This window comes from Malus sylvestris, chromosome 7 (assembly GCF_916048215.2).
Source record: "Malus sylvestris chromosome 7, drMalSylv7.2, whole genome shotgun sequence".
In the NCBI taxonomy this organism is placed as follows: domain Eukaryota; kingdom Viridiplantae; phylum Streptophyta; class Magnoliopsida; order Rosales; family Rosaceae; genus Malus; species Malus sylvestris.
The window spans coordinates 20,905,121-20,923,689 of NC_062266.1; the positions used below are offsets into that span (position 1 = coordinate 20,905,121).

The window sequence follows — 18,569 nt, forward strand, 5'->3', positions numbered from 1 at the left end:
CATAGTTGGCCCAACGTAAAGGTAATTACAACATGCCTCTTCTAGGTTGTGGTCTTTTTAAAAAATGTCTTAGTGGCGATTGGGTCGTGGTGATGGTCATGCTGGCTTCTGCAATGGTGGTCGCGGTGGTCATGGTGGTTGACAATTTAATGAATGGGCTTTTCATCATAATCAACAACAAGGTGTTCTCGATACCCCTCCTGGCTTTTGGTGTAATTTTTGCAACTTTCCAGGTCATCATGTTTCTACTTGCCCTCATTACCCACCACTTCTCTTTGCAGGCTATCATGTTTTTCCACTTAGTGCGACTCAAGATCCTACTTGGTACTTTGATACGGGAGCCACTCATCACATAACTAATAACGAGTCTACTCTTCAGGACATGTCTCCATATCTTGGTAACGATTCTGTTCTTGTTGGTAATAGGGCTTCTCTTCTTATTGCTCACACTAGCTTATTTCCCCTTAACTTGGGTTCTCATCAATTTCAATTAAATAATGTCTTACATGTTCCCTCTCTTAAAAACAGTCTTTTGTCTATTTCTCAGTTTACTAAAGACAATTCTGTGCCAATTATTATTCATCCTTTTGGTCAAGTTATTTCTTACTTTTACACTGGTTCTCTGTTATTTCAGGACCGCTGTAAGCAACATCTCTACCCAGTGTCTCCATCTCATTCTTCTGCCTTCCATGTCGTTTCCTCTTCCTTGTGGCACTCTCGTCTTGGTCATCCGTCCTCCGAAGTTTTATATAAATTGTCTTGAGGTTCTATCTACTTTAAATAAAGAGTTTTGTAAGCCCCATGCCCTTTCTAAGTTGCACAAACTATCAAATAAAGTTATTGCTCCGTATGCATTTTATTTAATTCATTCAGATGTTTGGATGTCGTTTATTCCATCAAACTCCAGTTTTCGTTATTATGTCTTATTTACAGATGATTACATTTGTTACTCTTGGATTTTTCCTATGCATGCCAAATCCGCAGTATTTATGCATTTCGAATCGTTATACCACACGGTCAGAAATATATTTAATTCCTCCATTAAATTCTTCAAACTGATGGTGTTACGGAATACATAAATCATTCCTTCAATACCTTTTGGCATAAAACAAGACTCCATTGTGTCTCTTGCCCTCACACCCCTAAACAAAATGGTCTAGCTGAACGAAAACACCGTCATATTTCCACCGTCACTCACCTACTCTTAAATATTGTTCATGCCTTGTTCTCTCTTTGGGTGGAAATCGCCCTCACTGCCACATTTATCATTAATCTTCTCCCATCTTTTTTATTGTCACCCGAACTTGTCCTCTTTTTGTACATTTGGTTATCCGTGTTACCTGCACCTAGGGGCTTATACTACTAACAAATTGGAATCTTGTTTCAAACAATATGTTTTTATAGGTTACAACTTGCATTTTAAAGGCTATAGGTGCCTCGATCTAGAGACCAATCAGATTCATATATCTCATCATCTTACCTTGGACGAAACTAATTTTCCTCTTGGTCGTATTGCTGCCTTTACAACAATGTCTACTATGCCTCTTCTTCTGAAACCAAGTCAGGCCTTGTCTCAACAAGCCCTCGCACGACAGCCTATGTTGTCTCATTCTCTTCCTGTAGCGCCTACTCACCTGGGCTTAGCCCACTCTGCCGCACCTCTTGCTTTTGGACCCACGATGTTGCCCACCACTCCAAGTCTTGTAGCCCATCACGAAAACCACCCTCACGTGCTCTCACAACCCAGCTTGTACCCAGTTAGTGCGTATCTGGGTCTTTTATTCATGATGTCTCTCAAGCCCCCTGCCATATAGCTCGCTTGTCCTGCTTCTTCTAGTGGGTCATCTCCACCGATCCAGCCACTGCAGTCTGTGCCCATGCAATCTCATCCGTCCCTACCTCAGTCTCTTCATCCTATACAGATCGGCCTCGTACTAATCACTCTGCACCCAAACAATACACCGATGGCATGGTTCATTATCATTTTCCTCGTGCCCTCACTGCTTTTCTTAAAAATGGTACGTGGTCTCTTGTTCCAACTCATCCCACTTAAAATTTAGTTGGTTGTAAATGATATATATTTTTTTTTATTAAGAATCATGCAGATGGTTCTATTGAGCACTATAAAGCTTGCTTGATTGCTAAAGGCTTTCATCAATAATATGGGTTTGATTATGATGAGACATTTAGTCCGGTTGTTAAGCCTGCCACTATTCGCCTTGTTCTCAGTTTAGCGATCACTCATGGATGGTCCATTCATCAGCTTGATGTACTTCCTCCATGGGTATTTACAGGAAGATGTCTTTATACTCAAACCACTTGGCTTTGTCGATCCATAGAGCCTTCACCATGTTCGTAAGTTACATAAGGCATTATATGGTTTCAAACAAGCTCCCCGAGCTTGGTTTCAGCGATTCAACATTTTTCTTCTACGTTATGGCTATTTGCAAAGCCTGGCTGATCCCTCATTGTTCATATTCCGTCATGGTACAACTCATCTTATCTTATTAATTTACGTGGATGATATTGTATTAATTGGGAATAATTATGTGGCCCTTCTGCGCTTTATGGATCTTTTGGGACACACATTCGAAATTTAAGACCTCGGTCCTCTTTGCTATTTTCTGGATCTTGAGGTTCGTCCTACTTCAGATGGCCTTCATCTTTCTCTGACTAAATATGCTCTTAATTTACTTAAAAGGACAAATATGGTTGACTGCAAGTCGTGTAGCACCCCCATAACCTTTCATGCTTAGCTATCCAATCAAGATGGTGATCGAAATCATAAACCACCATGAATGTAACAGAGATAGCTTAAAGATAAAAGCTAAGAGAGGAAGATTGATTTTCTTATTTACGTAAAGAATGAACATTACAGACGATAGTATATATAGCTCATTACATAAAGCAAACTTATATTTACACCACTTAACTATCTTAAGACTACACATCAACTCACTTAAGCTGATATGTCACTAGTGTTATCTATTAGCCTCCATCAACCTCATGGTAGGATTTTGTAGCATGAGGTTGCTGCGTAAAAATAAGAATTGAGGGGAATGAAGCCCTTTGGTTATAATATCTGCAATTTGATTAGAACTAGAGACATGAGAAATCACCAAATCTTTCTTATGAACACATTCACGAATGCAATGAACATCCACCTCGATGTGTTTAGTACGACCATGAAAGACAAGATTATGAGCTAAGGCAATTGCAGAGATATTATCACACCACAAACTAGGAGGTCTAGCTAGATAAAGATGAAGATCACATAAAAGTTGTCGAATCCAGTGTAACTCACAAGTAGTTTGAGACAAACTTTGATATTCTATCTCGGTCGAAGAGCGAGACACGGCAGGCTGCTTCTTTGCACCCCAAGCAATAAGATTGCGGCCTAAAAAGATAACAAAACCAGATGTAGAACGCCGGTCGTTGGGGTCACCAGCCCAATATGCATCAGAGTAAGCTTGCAAATCTAAATTGCCTCTAGAAAATTGAATACCAAACTCAATGGTTCCCTTAAGATACCTTAGTATACGTTTAATAGCCATGAAATGAAGTGTAGTGGGTCTATGCATGAATTGGCAAACTGTATGATATTGCAATCCTCCTACCAAGCTCCGAAACAAGAATGGATCAACTACAGGTTCTCTTTCATACTTTAATAGTTTGGCTTTTGGAACAAGAAGAGTTGCACAAGGTTTACACTTAGTCATACCAGCTTTCGACAGTAACTCAGTTGTGTATGTAACTTGATTCACAAAGATACCTTCAAGTTCCTAATGAATATGAAGCCCAAGAAAATAGGACAACTGACCAAAGATCTTTCATATCAAATTCGGAGCTGAGAGTCTTGACAAAGGAATCCAAAGCAGCAGAGTTATTCCTAGTTAAGAGAATATCATCAACATAGAGTAATAAAATGATAACAATGAAATCTGTGCGTTGAACAAACAGAGAAGAATCTGATTGTGATTGCTGAAATCCCAAGCCCAAAACATGAGTAGTGAAACATTTATTCCAGGCCCGTGGAGCCCGTTTTAAACCATATAGAGATTTGTGTAATCGGCAAACCAAGTGAGGAGAAGTATAATTCACAAAGCCAGGTATACTTCCTCAAAAAGAAAGCCATGAAGGAAGGCATTCTTGATGTCTAATTGCTTAATCGTCCAACCAAAATTAGTAGCAAGAGCAAGAATAAGTTGAATAGTAGTGTGCTTAACAACCGGACTAAAGGTTTCATCATAATCCATTCCTTCCTCTTGTAAATAACCTTTGGCAACTAATCGGGCTTTGTGTCTAGATACTGAACCATCAACATTCTTCTTGAGTTTAAAAATCCACTTACAACCAACTAAGCTCCTTCAAGCAGGAAGTGGAACAAGAGACCATGTCTGTTGTTGTTGAAGAGCTTGGTATTCTTCTTGCATTGTTGTATACCATTTAGGAACTTTCATGGCCTGTCAATATGTCTTGGGTTCAACAAGACTAGGGTCAGGAGAAATTGAGGCATGAAGTGTACGTTTCTTGGTAATTTATAACTTTGCTTGAGTGATCATATGATGGTGATTGTGAGGAATTAAAGTAGTGGATGCAGACGACATGGAAGCACCATAATGATTCTCTGGAACAGTATGAGCAGTTGGAGGCTGTGAATCTTGATTAACTGGAGAAGGAGTATTTTGTACCACTCTAGAAGTATCATCAGACTGCATATGGATAAGAGCCAAATTTATAGCTTCTGAAGGCCTTGGAGCAGCACATAAAGGAGTAAGGGCTGGTTTGGTATTATTGTGCTTTGAAAAAAAAAAATTGCTTCTGCTGTGCTGTGAGAATAAGCGGCTGTAAAATAAAGCTGTATAGTGTTTGGTAAACTTTTTTGTAAAAATGCTTTTGAAAAAAAAAAGCAGTATTATGGTGTTTGGTAAACTTTTATGTAAACCAGATGTGAAAAAAAAAACCGGTTTTTCAAAGCTAGGTTTTACAGCTTCTTGTTTTTGGTTTTTTTTCATCCAAAACTGTGAAAAAAAAGCTGAAGCTGAATGTTTACCAAATACAAAAAAAGCTCCTAGCTTTTTTTGATATCAGCTTTTTTCATAATTACCTCAATACCAAATCAGGCCTAAGAGGAGTGAAAATGCACTAGTCATCAGTGCAGGATCAATGGCCTTAATTAATGTAAAAGGAAACACTCCTTCATAAAAAATAACATGCCTTGATACAGAAACCCTTGCATATGCAATATGATAGCATATGTAACCTTTGTAATCAAGAGTATACCCAATAAACACACATTGGTCAATCATTTCTTACAACTTATTGTGATTTTAGGGTCGCAATAGTGGATAACACGCACTACCAAAAATTTTAAGAGTAGTAACATCAGGAAGTGAACCAAAAAGCTTCTCAAAAGGAGACTTCATATCTAGACCTTTGGTTGGCATCCGATTAATAAGATAGTTTGTTGTAAAACAAGCATGAAACCAAAATTTCAGAGGCAATGAGGCTGTAGAAAGAAGAGTAATAGCTGTTTTAACCAAGTGTCGATGCTTTCTCTCTGTTATCCCATTTGTTGTGGAGTGTATAGGCATGATTTCATGTGTTGAATGCCTTTAGATGCAAGAAATTCTTGAAACACTTTACTAATGAATTCACCACCACCATCAATCTGTAATATCTTTATAGACTTTGAAAAATAATTGGAAATATATGCATAGAATTGAACAAAAACTCCAAAAACCTCGGATTTATTCACAAGCGAATAGATCCAACAGTAACGAGTACAGTCATCAACAAACACAACATAATACCAATATCCTGAGATAGAAACATGTGGACTTGGCCCCCAAACATCAGTATGGACCTTATGAAAAGCTTCACTAGCTTTATTTACACAAGGAGAAAAAGGCAAACGAGTCATTTTACCCTTCAAACAAGTTTGACAAATCATTGAAGATGAATCTACAGAACAAGAGATATTAGCATGAGACAACATAATAGAAGTAACATCATTAGCAGGATGACCAAAGCGTTGATGCCACAGGTGTGAATTGATCTTCTAACCAAGAAAAGCACATTTGGTAAAAGTTGGATTAAGCTTAATTTGGACAGGAATGGGGTACAAGCCATCAGTGCTCTAGCCTTGGTATAGAACCTTCCCCATTTTGTCCTGAATTTCAAAAATAACCTCATCAAATAAGAAACGACACTTGTTGTCCAAACAAAATCATCTTACTGATAAAAGATTCTGACTTAGTTGAGGAACATGCAACACATTATGCAAATGAAAAACTCGGGAACCAAGAGTTAAAGTAGCATCCCCAATATGTAAAATAGGGAGTGCAACACCATTACCTACTGTAATGGTATCAGTTGGAGAGTAAGGTCGCACTGCAGTAAGACAGCTGATATCTGAGACCATATGATGAGTTGCACCACTATCTGTGAGCCAAATATTTGGAGGTTGAAATGGCACTAAAGACATGGCAGTGAAGGCCTGCACTGAAGGGGGACTTTTTCCTTGCACATCATAATTGTAGCGATGAGGACAATCAGCACCAGTATGACTTTGCTGCTTACAAATCTGACAAGGTATTGTGGATGAGCTAGATGTTGAGACACTAGAAACTGGTGGAGATGGTGGTGGTGCAAGATATGATGGTGCACTTGGACCAAGGACTCCTTGTCCATTATGTGGAGGAACATGGTAGTATGAACCACCTCTATGTGAAGAAGATCATTCTCCATGAGAAAATTGAGGGGAACCACCATAAGAACCTTGATAACCACCAGAGTGAGGAAATTGTCCACCATTATAAAACTGTAATCCACCATATTGAAATGAAGGAAATTGTCCACCATTATAACCACCATTAGGATTTTGAAAATTGCAAGGGTGAAAAGATTGTCCGCCATTAAATAGCTGAGGTCCACCAACTGGAAATGGGCCAGAATGTTGAGAACAACCATAACCTCCATTATATCGACCCCCTCCATAATATTTGTTTCTGTAATTTCCTTTTCCACGATTAAATCGACCACCAGTATAGCTTCCACGAGACCAAGAAGTGTCATATGAATTGCCCTGAGAATATGGTGGCTGAGATGAACTTCCAAGCATATGTTCAGACAAATTTGAGTTAACAGAAGAATAAGTCTTGTAGGAAGAATTAAGTACAGGTTCAGTTGTGGAAGATGTAGAAAAAGATAAACCCTTAGTAACCATGGCAGCAAGCATTGGAGCGTTCATGATAGTATTAGCTTTAGAAATATCACTCTTTTCCGCAATAAGTAGAGAACGCAACTTAGATATAGTAATAGCAAGCGGTCAAGCTCGAATATGGGAGTGGAAGTGATTATATTCAACCGGAAGGCCATTCAATGTAATCAAAACAATATCCTTATCAGTGACAGTAAAACCCACACAAGTTAAACGTTGGCGAGCGGTCTTAATTTTGCTCAAATATACTTCAATGGAGTTTGATCCTTTCTGAATGGTTTGCAAATTAGTTTTCAATTGCATAAGACTTGCCTCAGAAACAAAAGAGAAACGTTCCTGCAATGTAACCTAAGCCTTAAGGGAAGTCTCACAATTCATTATTTCAGAAAATGCCTCCTCAGTTATGGTAGCAATAAGCATTTTCATGATAGCGGTATCATGATCAAGCCATTGTTGAAATGACTCACTGGTAGAATCAGGACATGGAAGACTACCATCAATATACCCAAGTAAATGATATCCTTTCAACAATCATTGGATTTTAGCACTCCAAGACACATAATTTGTGTCATCCAATTTAATCGATATGAAATCAGAAATGTTGCAAAGAATATCCATAGCCAAAGATTTAGAGATAGGCATGATATGTTGGAAATGTGCCCTAAAACCAATCATATGATGATACTTTACGGACATTTCACATGTTAAACTAATCTAGTTTGATATCAAGGGCAAAGATTATTGTTTTTAAGCCGTCCAAGGAATATGTAATTAGGAGAATGTAATTTAAAGAAGTTAGATTCATGAGACCATTCTCTTTCGTATACATATCCTAAACGTTCCTGATCATAGGATTGCCAATTAGGCATTGACAGTCCGTTAAGAATAGTACGTGATGTGTCTTCTCTGAGGGAAAGTGATTGGTCTCGAGTCATTGCTGTGATTGACACCAAGACAAGCATGTAGGTGCTCAATACAGAATGAGTCCACTGAACACGATCAACGAGGAGTTCTCATACTCATGTCACATGAGAACTCATGGTTGGGATAATGCAAAGTAGTCCTTTTACCTGAGGCATCATAGTTGTCTTGTGGTTAAGTCCTTGATCTTTGACTATGTCAAAGTCACTCTGTCAGAGGTGTCCACGGCATAGTTGGGGTTAAGCCACTTAGCCATGGAGGCAAGTGAATGCGCAACAAGGGATCTCTAACCTTCAAACCGTTTAAAGGAGAATACTCTATGATATGATTAAGAATCTCTGGCCAGAGTATGAATGAGATTTAGGAAGTCATTCCAAATCACATTCAAAGTAATCATATAAGTAAATGAATCACATTGGATAGTAGACATGAATAAACTATCAAACCAAACAATGTGGTCAAGAGTATTGTATTAGAGAAAGACCGTATTGCATTGTAATCCTAAACTGAATAGGTTATCCACCTCTTCTAATTAGCTTGGGTAACCATGACATACTGCTAGGTGTCACTCATGGTTTGTGGAAGCCCTAAATGTGTATAATCACTAAAGGGAGAATTGAAAGTAAGTTTCAATTCACAATCGATCGTTAAGAGTAACTATCGCCCACTGCCTCGCTAAAAGGAACCTAATGGATCGTACACCGTGTAAGGTAGAGATTGAAGAAACAACGGAGATGAGTAAGGATAATTAAATGGTTTAATTATTTATGGCTAGGATTAATTAATATGTTAATTAATAAAACAAATAAGTTCGTTATAGACCTAGGGTTAGTTTTGGGCCACAAGGCCCAATGGGATTGGAATGTCAAGCCCGTTAACTCAAGTTGTATGACAACTTGAATAAACAAAGGGCTTGAAAGCCTAATAAACCCTTAAGGCCGGCCAAATAGAGGAAGGTAGTGAACTTGCTTTAATTGCAAGTTTGCCACTCCATTATGAGGTGGTATAAAGGCAACTTTATAGCCATTTCATCCTTAGGGTTTTCTTTTGGGGAAAGGATGAGAACACAATGCTCTCCTTTTCTCTCTAAGAGGCCGGCCCCCTTGGAGGAGATTAGCTAGCAATCTCTCATACTCCAAGGTCACTTATCTCTTCTTCAAGTCCCTCCTTGGGGTGGAAAAATTAGAGGTTCTCAATTTTGGGAACTTGGAGAATCCTTTCTACCATCCTCCTCCAAGAAATCGAGGGAACTAAGAAGCAAGGAATGAAGGCCCTCTCCTTGGGTGATTAGCCTTTGCTTATGCAAAAAGGAATCAAAAAAGGTATAAAATATCTTAACTCACTATGTTCTTAAGTTAAGTCTTGGTTCACCTTTCTACTAGGCTTTAAATTTCATGGGTAATGTTTTGTTTTGAGTGCATACAAGCATGATTCCGCCTTTGATTGTTAATTGCATGCCATAGATGTTGCTCAAATGAACATGTTTTTTCACAAAATTTCCTTCATGATAAACTTGCACAATTGATGAATTCCAGACAAATGACAACTTTTAGCAGAAGTAACAGTAAATCAGAGAATCAGCACCAACTAATTTTCCAAAATCAGAGATTCAAAACAATTGCAAAGATCAAGAGCTAAGGTTTCGAAGTCTAAATCAATCAGAACATCCCACACAACTAAAAATAAAATTGAAGTGCACAAGAACGTAGATATCAGCAAGATCGATTAAATTCCACAAATAACAGAGCGCAACAAGAATCAAATCCGAAAGCAAAACCTCAATGGCGAGCAAAAATTGTGAAGTCCCAAAGATAGATCGCGGAGTTGACGAACTGAAGAATGAGTACCAAACGAAGCGTAGACGACGAGATACGAAGAAATTAAACGCTGCTAAGCATATGGCTCACGATGATACCATGATCGAAATCATAAACCACCATGAATGTAACAGAGAGAGCTTGAAGATAAAAGCTAAGAGAGGAAGATTGATTTTCTTATTTACGTAAAGAATGAACATTACAGACGATAGTATATATAGCTCATTACATAAAGCAAACTTATATTTACACCACTTAACTATCTTAAGACTACACATCAGCTCACTTAAGCTGATGTGTCGCTAGTGTTATCTATTAGATGGTACCCCGTTTTCTGGTCCATTTGACTTCCGTCACTTATTGGGCTCCCTACAATATCTCACTTTAACACGACCGGACACTGCCTATGCGGTGAATCATATTTCTCAGTTCATGTCCCGTCCCACTTACGCCATCTTATTGTTGCTAAGCGTATTCTGAGGTATGTCAAAGGTTCCATAGAACATAGGATTTCCTTTCGGTGCTCATCTGTCTCTTCTCTAGGATTTCCTTTCGGTGCTCATCTGTCCCTTCTCTCTTTCGTGATTATTCCAATTATTTTTGGTCTGGTTGTCCGTACATTCGCCTATCCACATCGGGATTCTAGATTTTTCATGGCCTTAATTTGCTATCTTGGAGCTCCACCAAGCAATCGATTGTTTCTCACTCTAGTGCAGAATCCGGATATAGGGTATTGGCTCATGCTTGTGCCAAATCCATTTGGCTTTCCTGTGTTCTCTACGAACTTCAGTAATCCGGTTGTCTCTCCCACTTTACTTTTTTGTGATAACTTGAGTACTACTTTTATGGCGGCTAATCATATTTTTCGTGCCCGGACTAAACACATTGAGCTTGATTATCATTTCATTGGTGAATGGGTGAAGCTTGGTTTACACAAGGTACAGTTTATTCAATCCATTGATCAACCAACAGATGTTTTCACCAAGGGTCTTCCGACTTCGCGGTTCAACCTACTCCGGTCCAAACTTGTCACTCAACGACAACCAAGTTTGAGGGGGCCTATTAGTATAGAAGAATCAAGTTAGGATTCTATTGGGCTAGGTTATGTACATCCATGTGGGCTTAGGTTTACTTGTACACCAAGTTACTTGACTTGTATATATTTGTACCTTGTGTTATCGTTCAAATCAATATAGTTATAGTTCTACAGTTTAACTCTTGGTTTCCAAAGCCACCTTAAACCCAAAATGTAATAAGCTGTGGAATCCCATAATATTGGGTGAAGTGCCGGTTTAGTCCTTGAACTATCACCTCAGTGAAAATTAGGTCCATGAATTATTTTTTCGGTAAAATAAGTCCTTAAATTCATTAAAATTTGCTAAATTCATCCCTACTATTATATTCAAAGCTATTTTATCCAATTTTTTCATCAACTTAGGTCACTTGACACACTTTAGAGTATAATACCGTTCTTTTCTCGCCTATAAGCCCTTAACATTTCATATAGGTTGCGAATCTAACGTCTCATTTACCCTCCAAAGTTAACTCCGTACACTATTTCTTTATGTAAAATTACCAATCTACCCTCCAATGTGTATTACATGCAAGTAACGTGACTTAAATTGACGGAAAAATGAATATAGTAGCTTCAAATATAATATTAGGGATGTAATTGGCAAGTTTTTATACTTCAATGACTGATTTTTCTGAAAAAAAAAATAGTTTAGGGACCTAATTTTCACTCAGGTGATAATTTAGGGACTAAATTGGCAGTTCACCCTATAATATAAAAACTTATGAACCAAATACTTTGGAACAAAGTTATTACATTCTTGCAGAATGAGATTTGTAGGAAGAGAACAAAACTTTTAAAATCCAATCCAATCCAATCCAATCTTTGAAAGAAAAAGGATTTCTCAGGCAATACGGTGGAGGTCACAGAACTGCTCAAAGGGAAAGGGAGGGTCAGAGAAAGTGCCGTTGAGGATAGCCAATGTTGTTAGCTTGTTTGCAGCTTCTGTGGCATGGACTCCATCCCAGCTCACATAGTTGTAAGGGTCACTACAAGCAGTTGCAGTCACAGGTCTCCCATTGATCACCTTTGTATTTCCACAAAAAACTTGAGGGTCAAAATTATGGGCACCACCACCATGCCCACAACATGATTTTGTACCATACTTCAAGCCTGTATCAAAACAAAGTAAAACTAAACTTACAACATAAAATTTTACTTGATGACGTGAATATTTCTTGTTGGGCACATTATTTGACATGATATGTTATCAGGAAATGTTTTCTTGTTGGACTGTGTGACAATTAGTAAATTGATTGTGCACCACATATTAGTTTGACTTGTTTTTGAGTGCGTGATCCAAATTCACAATCTAACAATACAAGTATTTGTCCCTCAATTTAAGTATGGCAGAAGGAAAAAAAAAACATTTCTCTAATGATATAAAACCTAATTAAATGGTAAAACCTTGGTCGAGAGCTATACCATGAGATGTGGGATGCCTAAAGAGCTCAAGCAAAACAGAGGAGGTGTCCACATATACGAGGGAAGCATTTGGGAGGGAGCCTCTAGTTTGGCTAAGTGCCTCCTTCAACAACTTGTTGTAGTCCACAACTGCTTTGTTGTAAGCAATTGAACATCCAAATGCGTCGAGTTCAGAAGGAGGAAGCCCCGCCAAAAATGATGGATAACAACCCACTGGTGCCAGATTAAGTACCAGAAATGCATGCCCTCCTAATGCATATAGCTCCTATAATTTTTGAAAACCAATATAAGCAAAGTGTAAATGTTGTATAGTTCGTTATTATTGTAATGGTAAAGTTGTTGCTAGACAAATATTTATGCTGACAAAATTGTGAATTTGATTCATTTATTTTAATGAAAATTCAATTTCAATCTTTGTAAAATTGATCGTTATATTATTAAACAATCCAATAAAAGATTCAAGCAATATTTACTGAGACGTGCTTTACATCATATTCTCTAAAGTAGAAACACTTTTCTACACCCGTTACATGAAACGACATCTCACATGTATTGTATCATGCCAGTAGCACATGACCATATATGTGAGAAACCTTATTATGCAAAAGTAAACATTTTCTCCTTTGATAATCAAGCCCAAAACTCATCTGTTCAACATAAAGTATATATGGAATTAAGTACTGACACACCTTGATGGTACCAGCAATTTGGGAGACCACTTGAGGAAGATATTGCTTCACTCCACCTACACCAATGGCTGCCAAATTGGAGGTGAAATCGTTTTGGCCAATGTAGAATGTGTAGAGTGATTTCCCAAAAATATCCAGGGAAGGAAGTCTCTTCAGTTCTAAGCAACAACAATCGCAGTCATCAAAACTAACAAAAACTCAGCATATATACATAAATCAAGACAGTTAGTCAAAACAGTGTACCAATACGTATATGTTTACCCTGTTGATTCGAGGAGTGGTGAAACTCTTCAACTTGGGTCTTGAATGCCTTCATTTGGTTGAGCTGGATGGCCAGAGAGAATGGGCTGATTCCAGTGACAAACAATGAAGTGTTTGGCAAAAGCACAGTGGATGCTAGTGTTGCATAGTTTGCCCCATGTTTATAATCAGATCCAATTGATTTCAGATATGGACTTATAAATGGTAACCCTAGAGCTTGAGCTGCCAAGTTCAATACCAAAAAGCATAAAATCAGGACACATATCTGCTGTTAAGTATTTTTGTGTCGACATTAATACACATCTTCATGCTATCGATATCACGTGACGTAATTTTATTAGCAACAAACGCAGTGTGCTCTAACAAATATTGCATTGCTCTAAAAGCTCCGCACAATGTACAATCGGTTTAGTTTAGCTCAAAGACATGCATATGTAAGTTAAGTCAATTGATCAGGGCAGTATATCGTATGTATGCTCTCAATTAGAATCTCCTTCTATCGTACAAAAAGATAGGTATAAGTTCACCTATGATGATTTAGATATTTTATATATCTATGCCTTAACATCTGTATCATTAGTGATATAATTAGTGATATAAAGGAAAATTGAACAAGAAATGACTACTGATTAGTCAAAACTTTGTCCAGTTGTGGAGTCTCTGTCTTGTGGTATAAAAGGGCCTAATAAAACAATCCAACTGACCTGTAAAATGTAGGGCCTCCCATATCCTACAGGATTAGGAAAATATCAAGCCAAATGACAAAATTGCTGAACAAATACAAGCACTAAACAAGCATGAAATATGACCTCCTAATCAACTAAGTCCCCGTTTGGCTGACAAAGTAGTGGAAGAACACCAGACAGAAGGTTGTGTGAGTTACCTAGAAAATCAACAATGAGCCTCCCATCTGTAGCCCGACCAACAGGTCTCTTGAAGTATGTCATGCCATAGGGTCCAGATTGCGCCGGAAAAGCTGCCCAAAAACCACCTGTATCTGAGTTTGAATCTCCGAAATTGAAAATTGCCTCGAATTCACATTTAGAGTGACATAACCAACTCAAAGTTGCCACCACTGTCATCCATACGATTAAAATCTTGTGGAGGACACAAATTTTGGGTACACACAGGCTCATGTTCTCAGTAACAGATAGAATGACTGGTATATAATACCAAGCTTACTCCAGTATATATATATACATATATATAAGGTGAGGCACATAATTCCACACGGGCTCATTTTTTCAGACGCGTGAAACTTTAGCACCACCATGTGTCGGTCATGCTATGAATTGTCCCACATAGGTTGTTGCCCACATTTGATGTATACGTTGATTGACAATTATTTTCAATTCGTAAAATACTTCCAAGTTCGAATATCCTATGTGGTGCAAATTAATGGATTAATTAGGTAAAAATCCATTAATTAGCCAATTAACATAATTTAAAAGGAATGTTTTGGAGATTATGGAATAGTTACCTTGTGGAGAATATAGGGTGAGGATGGATGAAATAATTTTGAATTTGTTACCTATTATGGGTATTCTTGACTTGGTTGAAAGATGATTGCCCGCTGCTCGCACGTAGGAATCCTGATATGCCTCAAAGGTACTTTTGTCCTCTTTCATCCAAAATCCACGTGTCGCCTCTCGATTATTTTTGGCTCCACAAATGCCCCCACACATGTTGGACTGATCGCATAAAAGGGCAACAGGTGTAGAGATTTTCTTGCTTTAGGAAACTTTGGATTGTTTCCTACTTTGATGTAGATTCTCTCTTTAATAGAAAATTAGATCCTTCTAGGAAAGGGAAATAAATTTATCTCAAAGCCTATTTAAGTCCACCTTCAGTGGGTTATTAAATCAACTTTGGAGAGCGATTTATTCTACCCTACAAGAAAGAGAGAGAGCTTAGAGGATATTTGTTCCCCCTCTTCTAGCAATCTTCTACATCTTGCCCGTGCAAAGGATCGTCTTTCGTTGCTTTCTTCGTCTTCTTCGCGCCGCACCGAGGTAAGAAAAAATTAATTTTCCTTGTCTTTTTCTTGGATAGTGCTGTCGCGGGGCAGTTGTCTATGTGGTGCGGCATGTCGGCTGGCAGAGGCCAGGAGTCAGCTTAACATGGGCCGAGAAGGTATTGTGGTAGGGACCACTGCTTAGGCTGCTCAGCTTGGCTAGAGCCAAGGGCAGTTTGTGTGGCTGGGGCCGTGGATTGAGGCGCTAGGACTTAGTGCCAGGCGAGCCACATGGCTTATGTCCTTTAAGTTCTTGAACCTGACGGGGGCCAGGCCAATGATTAAGAAAGATGTGGAGGTCATGGGCCTCATAGGCTGCTGAAATGCTGGGCATGCAGGCATTCTGCCTGCTGGTTTGAGAGAAAAAATGAGGAAAAAGCCAACATAGGTTGAGTTCCTCTGCTGAGTACCATGAATAGCGTTGGTTGCTTAGTTATATTCGCCGGGAGAAATGTGGGTTGCTCCCGAGAGAGAAGGTAAAAAGGATCAAGGCGGATACTTTGGCTCGTCTAATCGCTGTCATGGAGCCTACTGTGAATGAAGATAGAAAGAAGAGATTTTCCCTGTCTGCTCAAGAGATGTTGGTTAAGAAAAAACTGAAGACTTCCTCTGCTGTTCATGAGGGTCTGCCTGCTGCCGAAAGGCCTATGATTGACATGACTTATTCTAATGGGAAGAAAAATGAGGCCACTAGATCTAAGCATGTGGTGCCTGCCATGTGAGGAATGGCTAGTGTGATTGCTGATAGGATTGCTCAGCGTAGATGACATGTTATGCCCCTAGTGACGAAGTTTATACCAAGATGTCCGTTGGGAGCTAAGTCTGGTTCACCTTTGGAGAGACTTTCTATTATGAAAAGCGATAAGGTGGACTCTGCTGCTAAAGTGGCGCTAAGGCCCACTCCCTCTGCTGCTGAGATTGATTTACCTGCTGGGAATGAGGAGATTGCTCGCGTAGGCTGCTGTGAGAAATCCACTAAGCTTGCTTCTGGGGAGGCTGCTGAGATCTGTGTGCTCTTGAAACCAGATCTGCTTGAAGACATAGACGTTTGTGCCAAGTTTGTTGATGGCATTTAGAAAGGTTTGTTTGCCCAAGTTCCTTTGCGAAGCATACGACCCAACATATAATGACTGTTCTGCTTGCTATGTTGCAAATATAGCAAGGTTGTTAAAGAGGTGGCGAAGACTATGGCAACTGAAGCTTATTCCTTGGCCGAGGAGATCAAGAGGTTGGATTTGGAGCTCGTTGCTTTGAAGGGGTTTAATATTTCTGCCCCCACTTCTCTGCAGCTTGAGACCGCTCGCCAAGATATTGTTGACTTGAAGACTAAGCTTGACGCGATCCAAGTTAAGTATGAAAGTGCAGAGAAAGAGATTGGATGTTACATACCTCAGATTTAAGATCTTGAGTTTGCAGTTTCTAAGCTTCGTTTCGCTACTTATGTAAAGGATGAATAGTTAATTGCTTCTTATAATCAAGTGATCCATTTCAAGAGAATCATTAATAGGCTTGAAGCTCAAGTGTTGGAACTTCAAGGTGTACTGAATATCAACGAAAGTCTCAAGAATGAAGTGGACGAGTTGCAGCGCGTCCATGCTGGTCTGCTCGATGAGGATAAGTAGCTGAAGGGTGAAAATGATGGGCTCGAGGTTTCGAGACCTTTTTTATTTCTTCGAAAAACTTGCTTGCTTTTACTTTTGAAGCTTCCATTGGTGAAGTAGTTGGAGAAGTTGGTGCCTAGGTTGGGGCAATCGGGGGTGAAGCGCTGGATGATGCAACTGCTTAGAGCGTCGCTACTGCTGAATGTGTGGCGACCGAGTAGTCGTGGGATGTCCAAGCTGCTGAAATGTAGTCTTCTAAGTAGCCTTTAGAATTTTTTTTGTTTTTCCTTGTACCTCTTGTTTTGCTTGAACTCATTCGGCATTTGTTAGTTGTTTATAAACATGTTTCCTTCGCTTTTCTTTACCTTCACTTCTTTTGTTCATGCCCTAACCTTTAGACTTTATAGACCGGTGGCAAGCGTGCTACTTTTCTAAAGCAGACAGGCCCAGTTAGCCTATGCAGCCGTAGGTGTTGGTGTAAAATTTTGCAAAGTTGTTAGCTATAGGGTTGGCAGCCTGATGCCTCACTTAAAGAAGTAGACAAGTATGCGTAACCACTAGGTTGTTAACCCTAACTTTCTCCAATTTCGTAGGTTGCGTAGCAAGTATCACAACACTTTAGGCCTTGGTGTAGGTTGTTCTGCGCTTGGCAGATGTAAAGCTTATCGACTACGTAGCATGTCGGCAGTGGATAAAGCTTTGTATATGCACGCTAGCTTGTTTAACCTTTCACAAGAATGTGCGGTTGTATAAGTCTAGCGTGGTTTTACTGCTCGAAGGGCAAGCTGTAGGCAGTCTTCCGGAAACCGTAGGCTACCTTAGTGCACTCGGTAGTAGCTTTAGGGTTCCAGGGCAGCCGTCTGTAGGGCGTACTGCGTAATGTGCCCCCCCCGTCTCTAGGGCTCGGTTCTACGCTGATTAAGCCAAGAGACCCAAAATCCTTCAGTGCGCTAAGCCTTGAAAAAGACCATTGTGGCTACTTCTAGGAATCACGGCGCAAGCCATCGTGCATCTAGTTATACTAGGGTAGCCAGGGTCATCCACGTCTGGATATTCAGAGTGTAGAGTTTATCCTCCCGTCTTGGAGAGCTGACCCATATGGTTGTTGGCGAATTGATTTACCCTCTCACACTGGAGAGTATGGTTGGTCCTTCGGGGGGCGCAATTCCTACGATGAATCCCTAAGAAGGGTGCGGTCTTCTTTTAAAGTGCAGGAGTGATCAATTGTTATAAGCATGTAGCCGAGCCAAGTTGTGATTACTTCTGAATTCCTCATTGAAAAATAAGTGAAACGAACGAGAACTTAGATGTAAGGTAAGAACTGCATAACAACTGGATAGTCCTCAGCTTGTGAGGTGATACCCGTCGAGCTGCTTGAATCTTCAGGCTTTGATGTAGCGGGAGGTTACACATAGTACTTCCTCAAATTGTAAGCGCTCCACTGTTTTTCGATTTTTTTACCGTTTCATGGTGGCACAGGTGTAATTACTCTTGCAGCCTACTCTGTTGATCTTGTACTAACCTTCCCAGATGGGATCCATCTTTTT

General features: G+C 39.4%; 1 protein-coding gene across 1 annotated transcript; it reads right to left on the reverse strand.

Annotated features, from left to right (window-relative positions):
* Positions 1–11,713: 11,713 nt before the first annotated feature.
* On the reverse strand, positions 11,714–14,590 carry LOC126630812 (GDSL esterase/lipase At4g01130-like). The gene is made up of 5 exons (XM_050301017.1): positions 14,291–14,590; positions 13,408–13,629; positions 13,147–13,304; positions 12,458–12,722; positions 11,714–12,145 (listed from the first exon to the last, which is right to left on the reverse strand). Exons 1-5 carry the CDS (start codon positions 14,541–14,543, stop codon positions 11,877–11,879), a joined length of 1,167 nt encoding a protein of 388 aa, XP_050156974.1. The 5' UTR covers positions 14,544–14,590; the 3' UTR covers positions 11,714–11,876.
* Between the last annotated feature and the right edge of the window lie 3,979 nt (positions 14,591–18,569).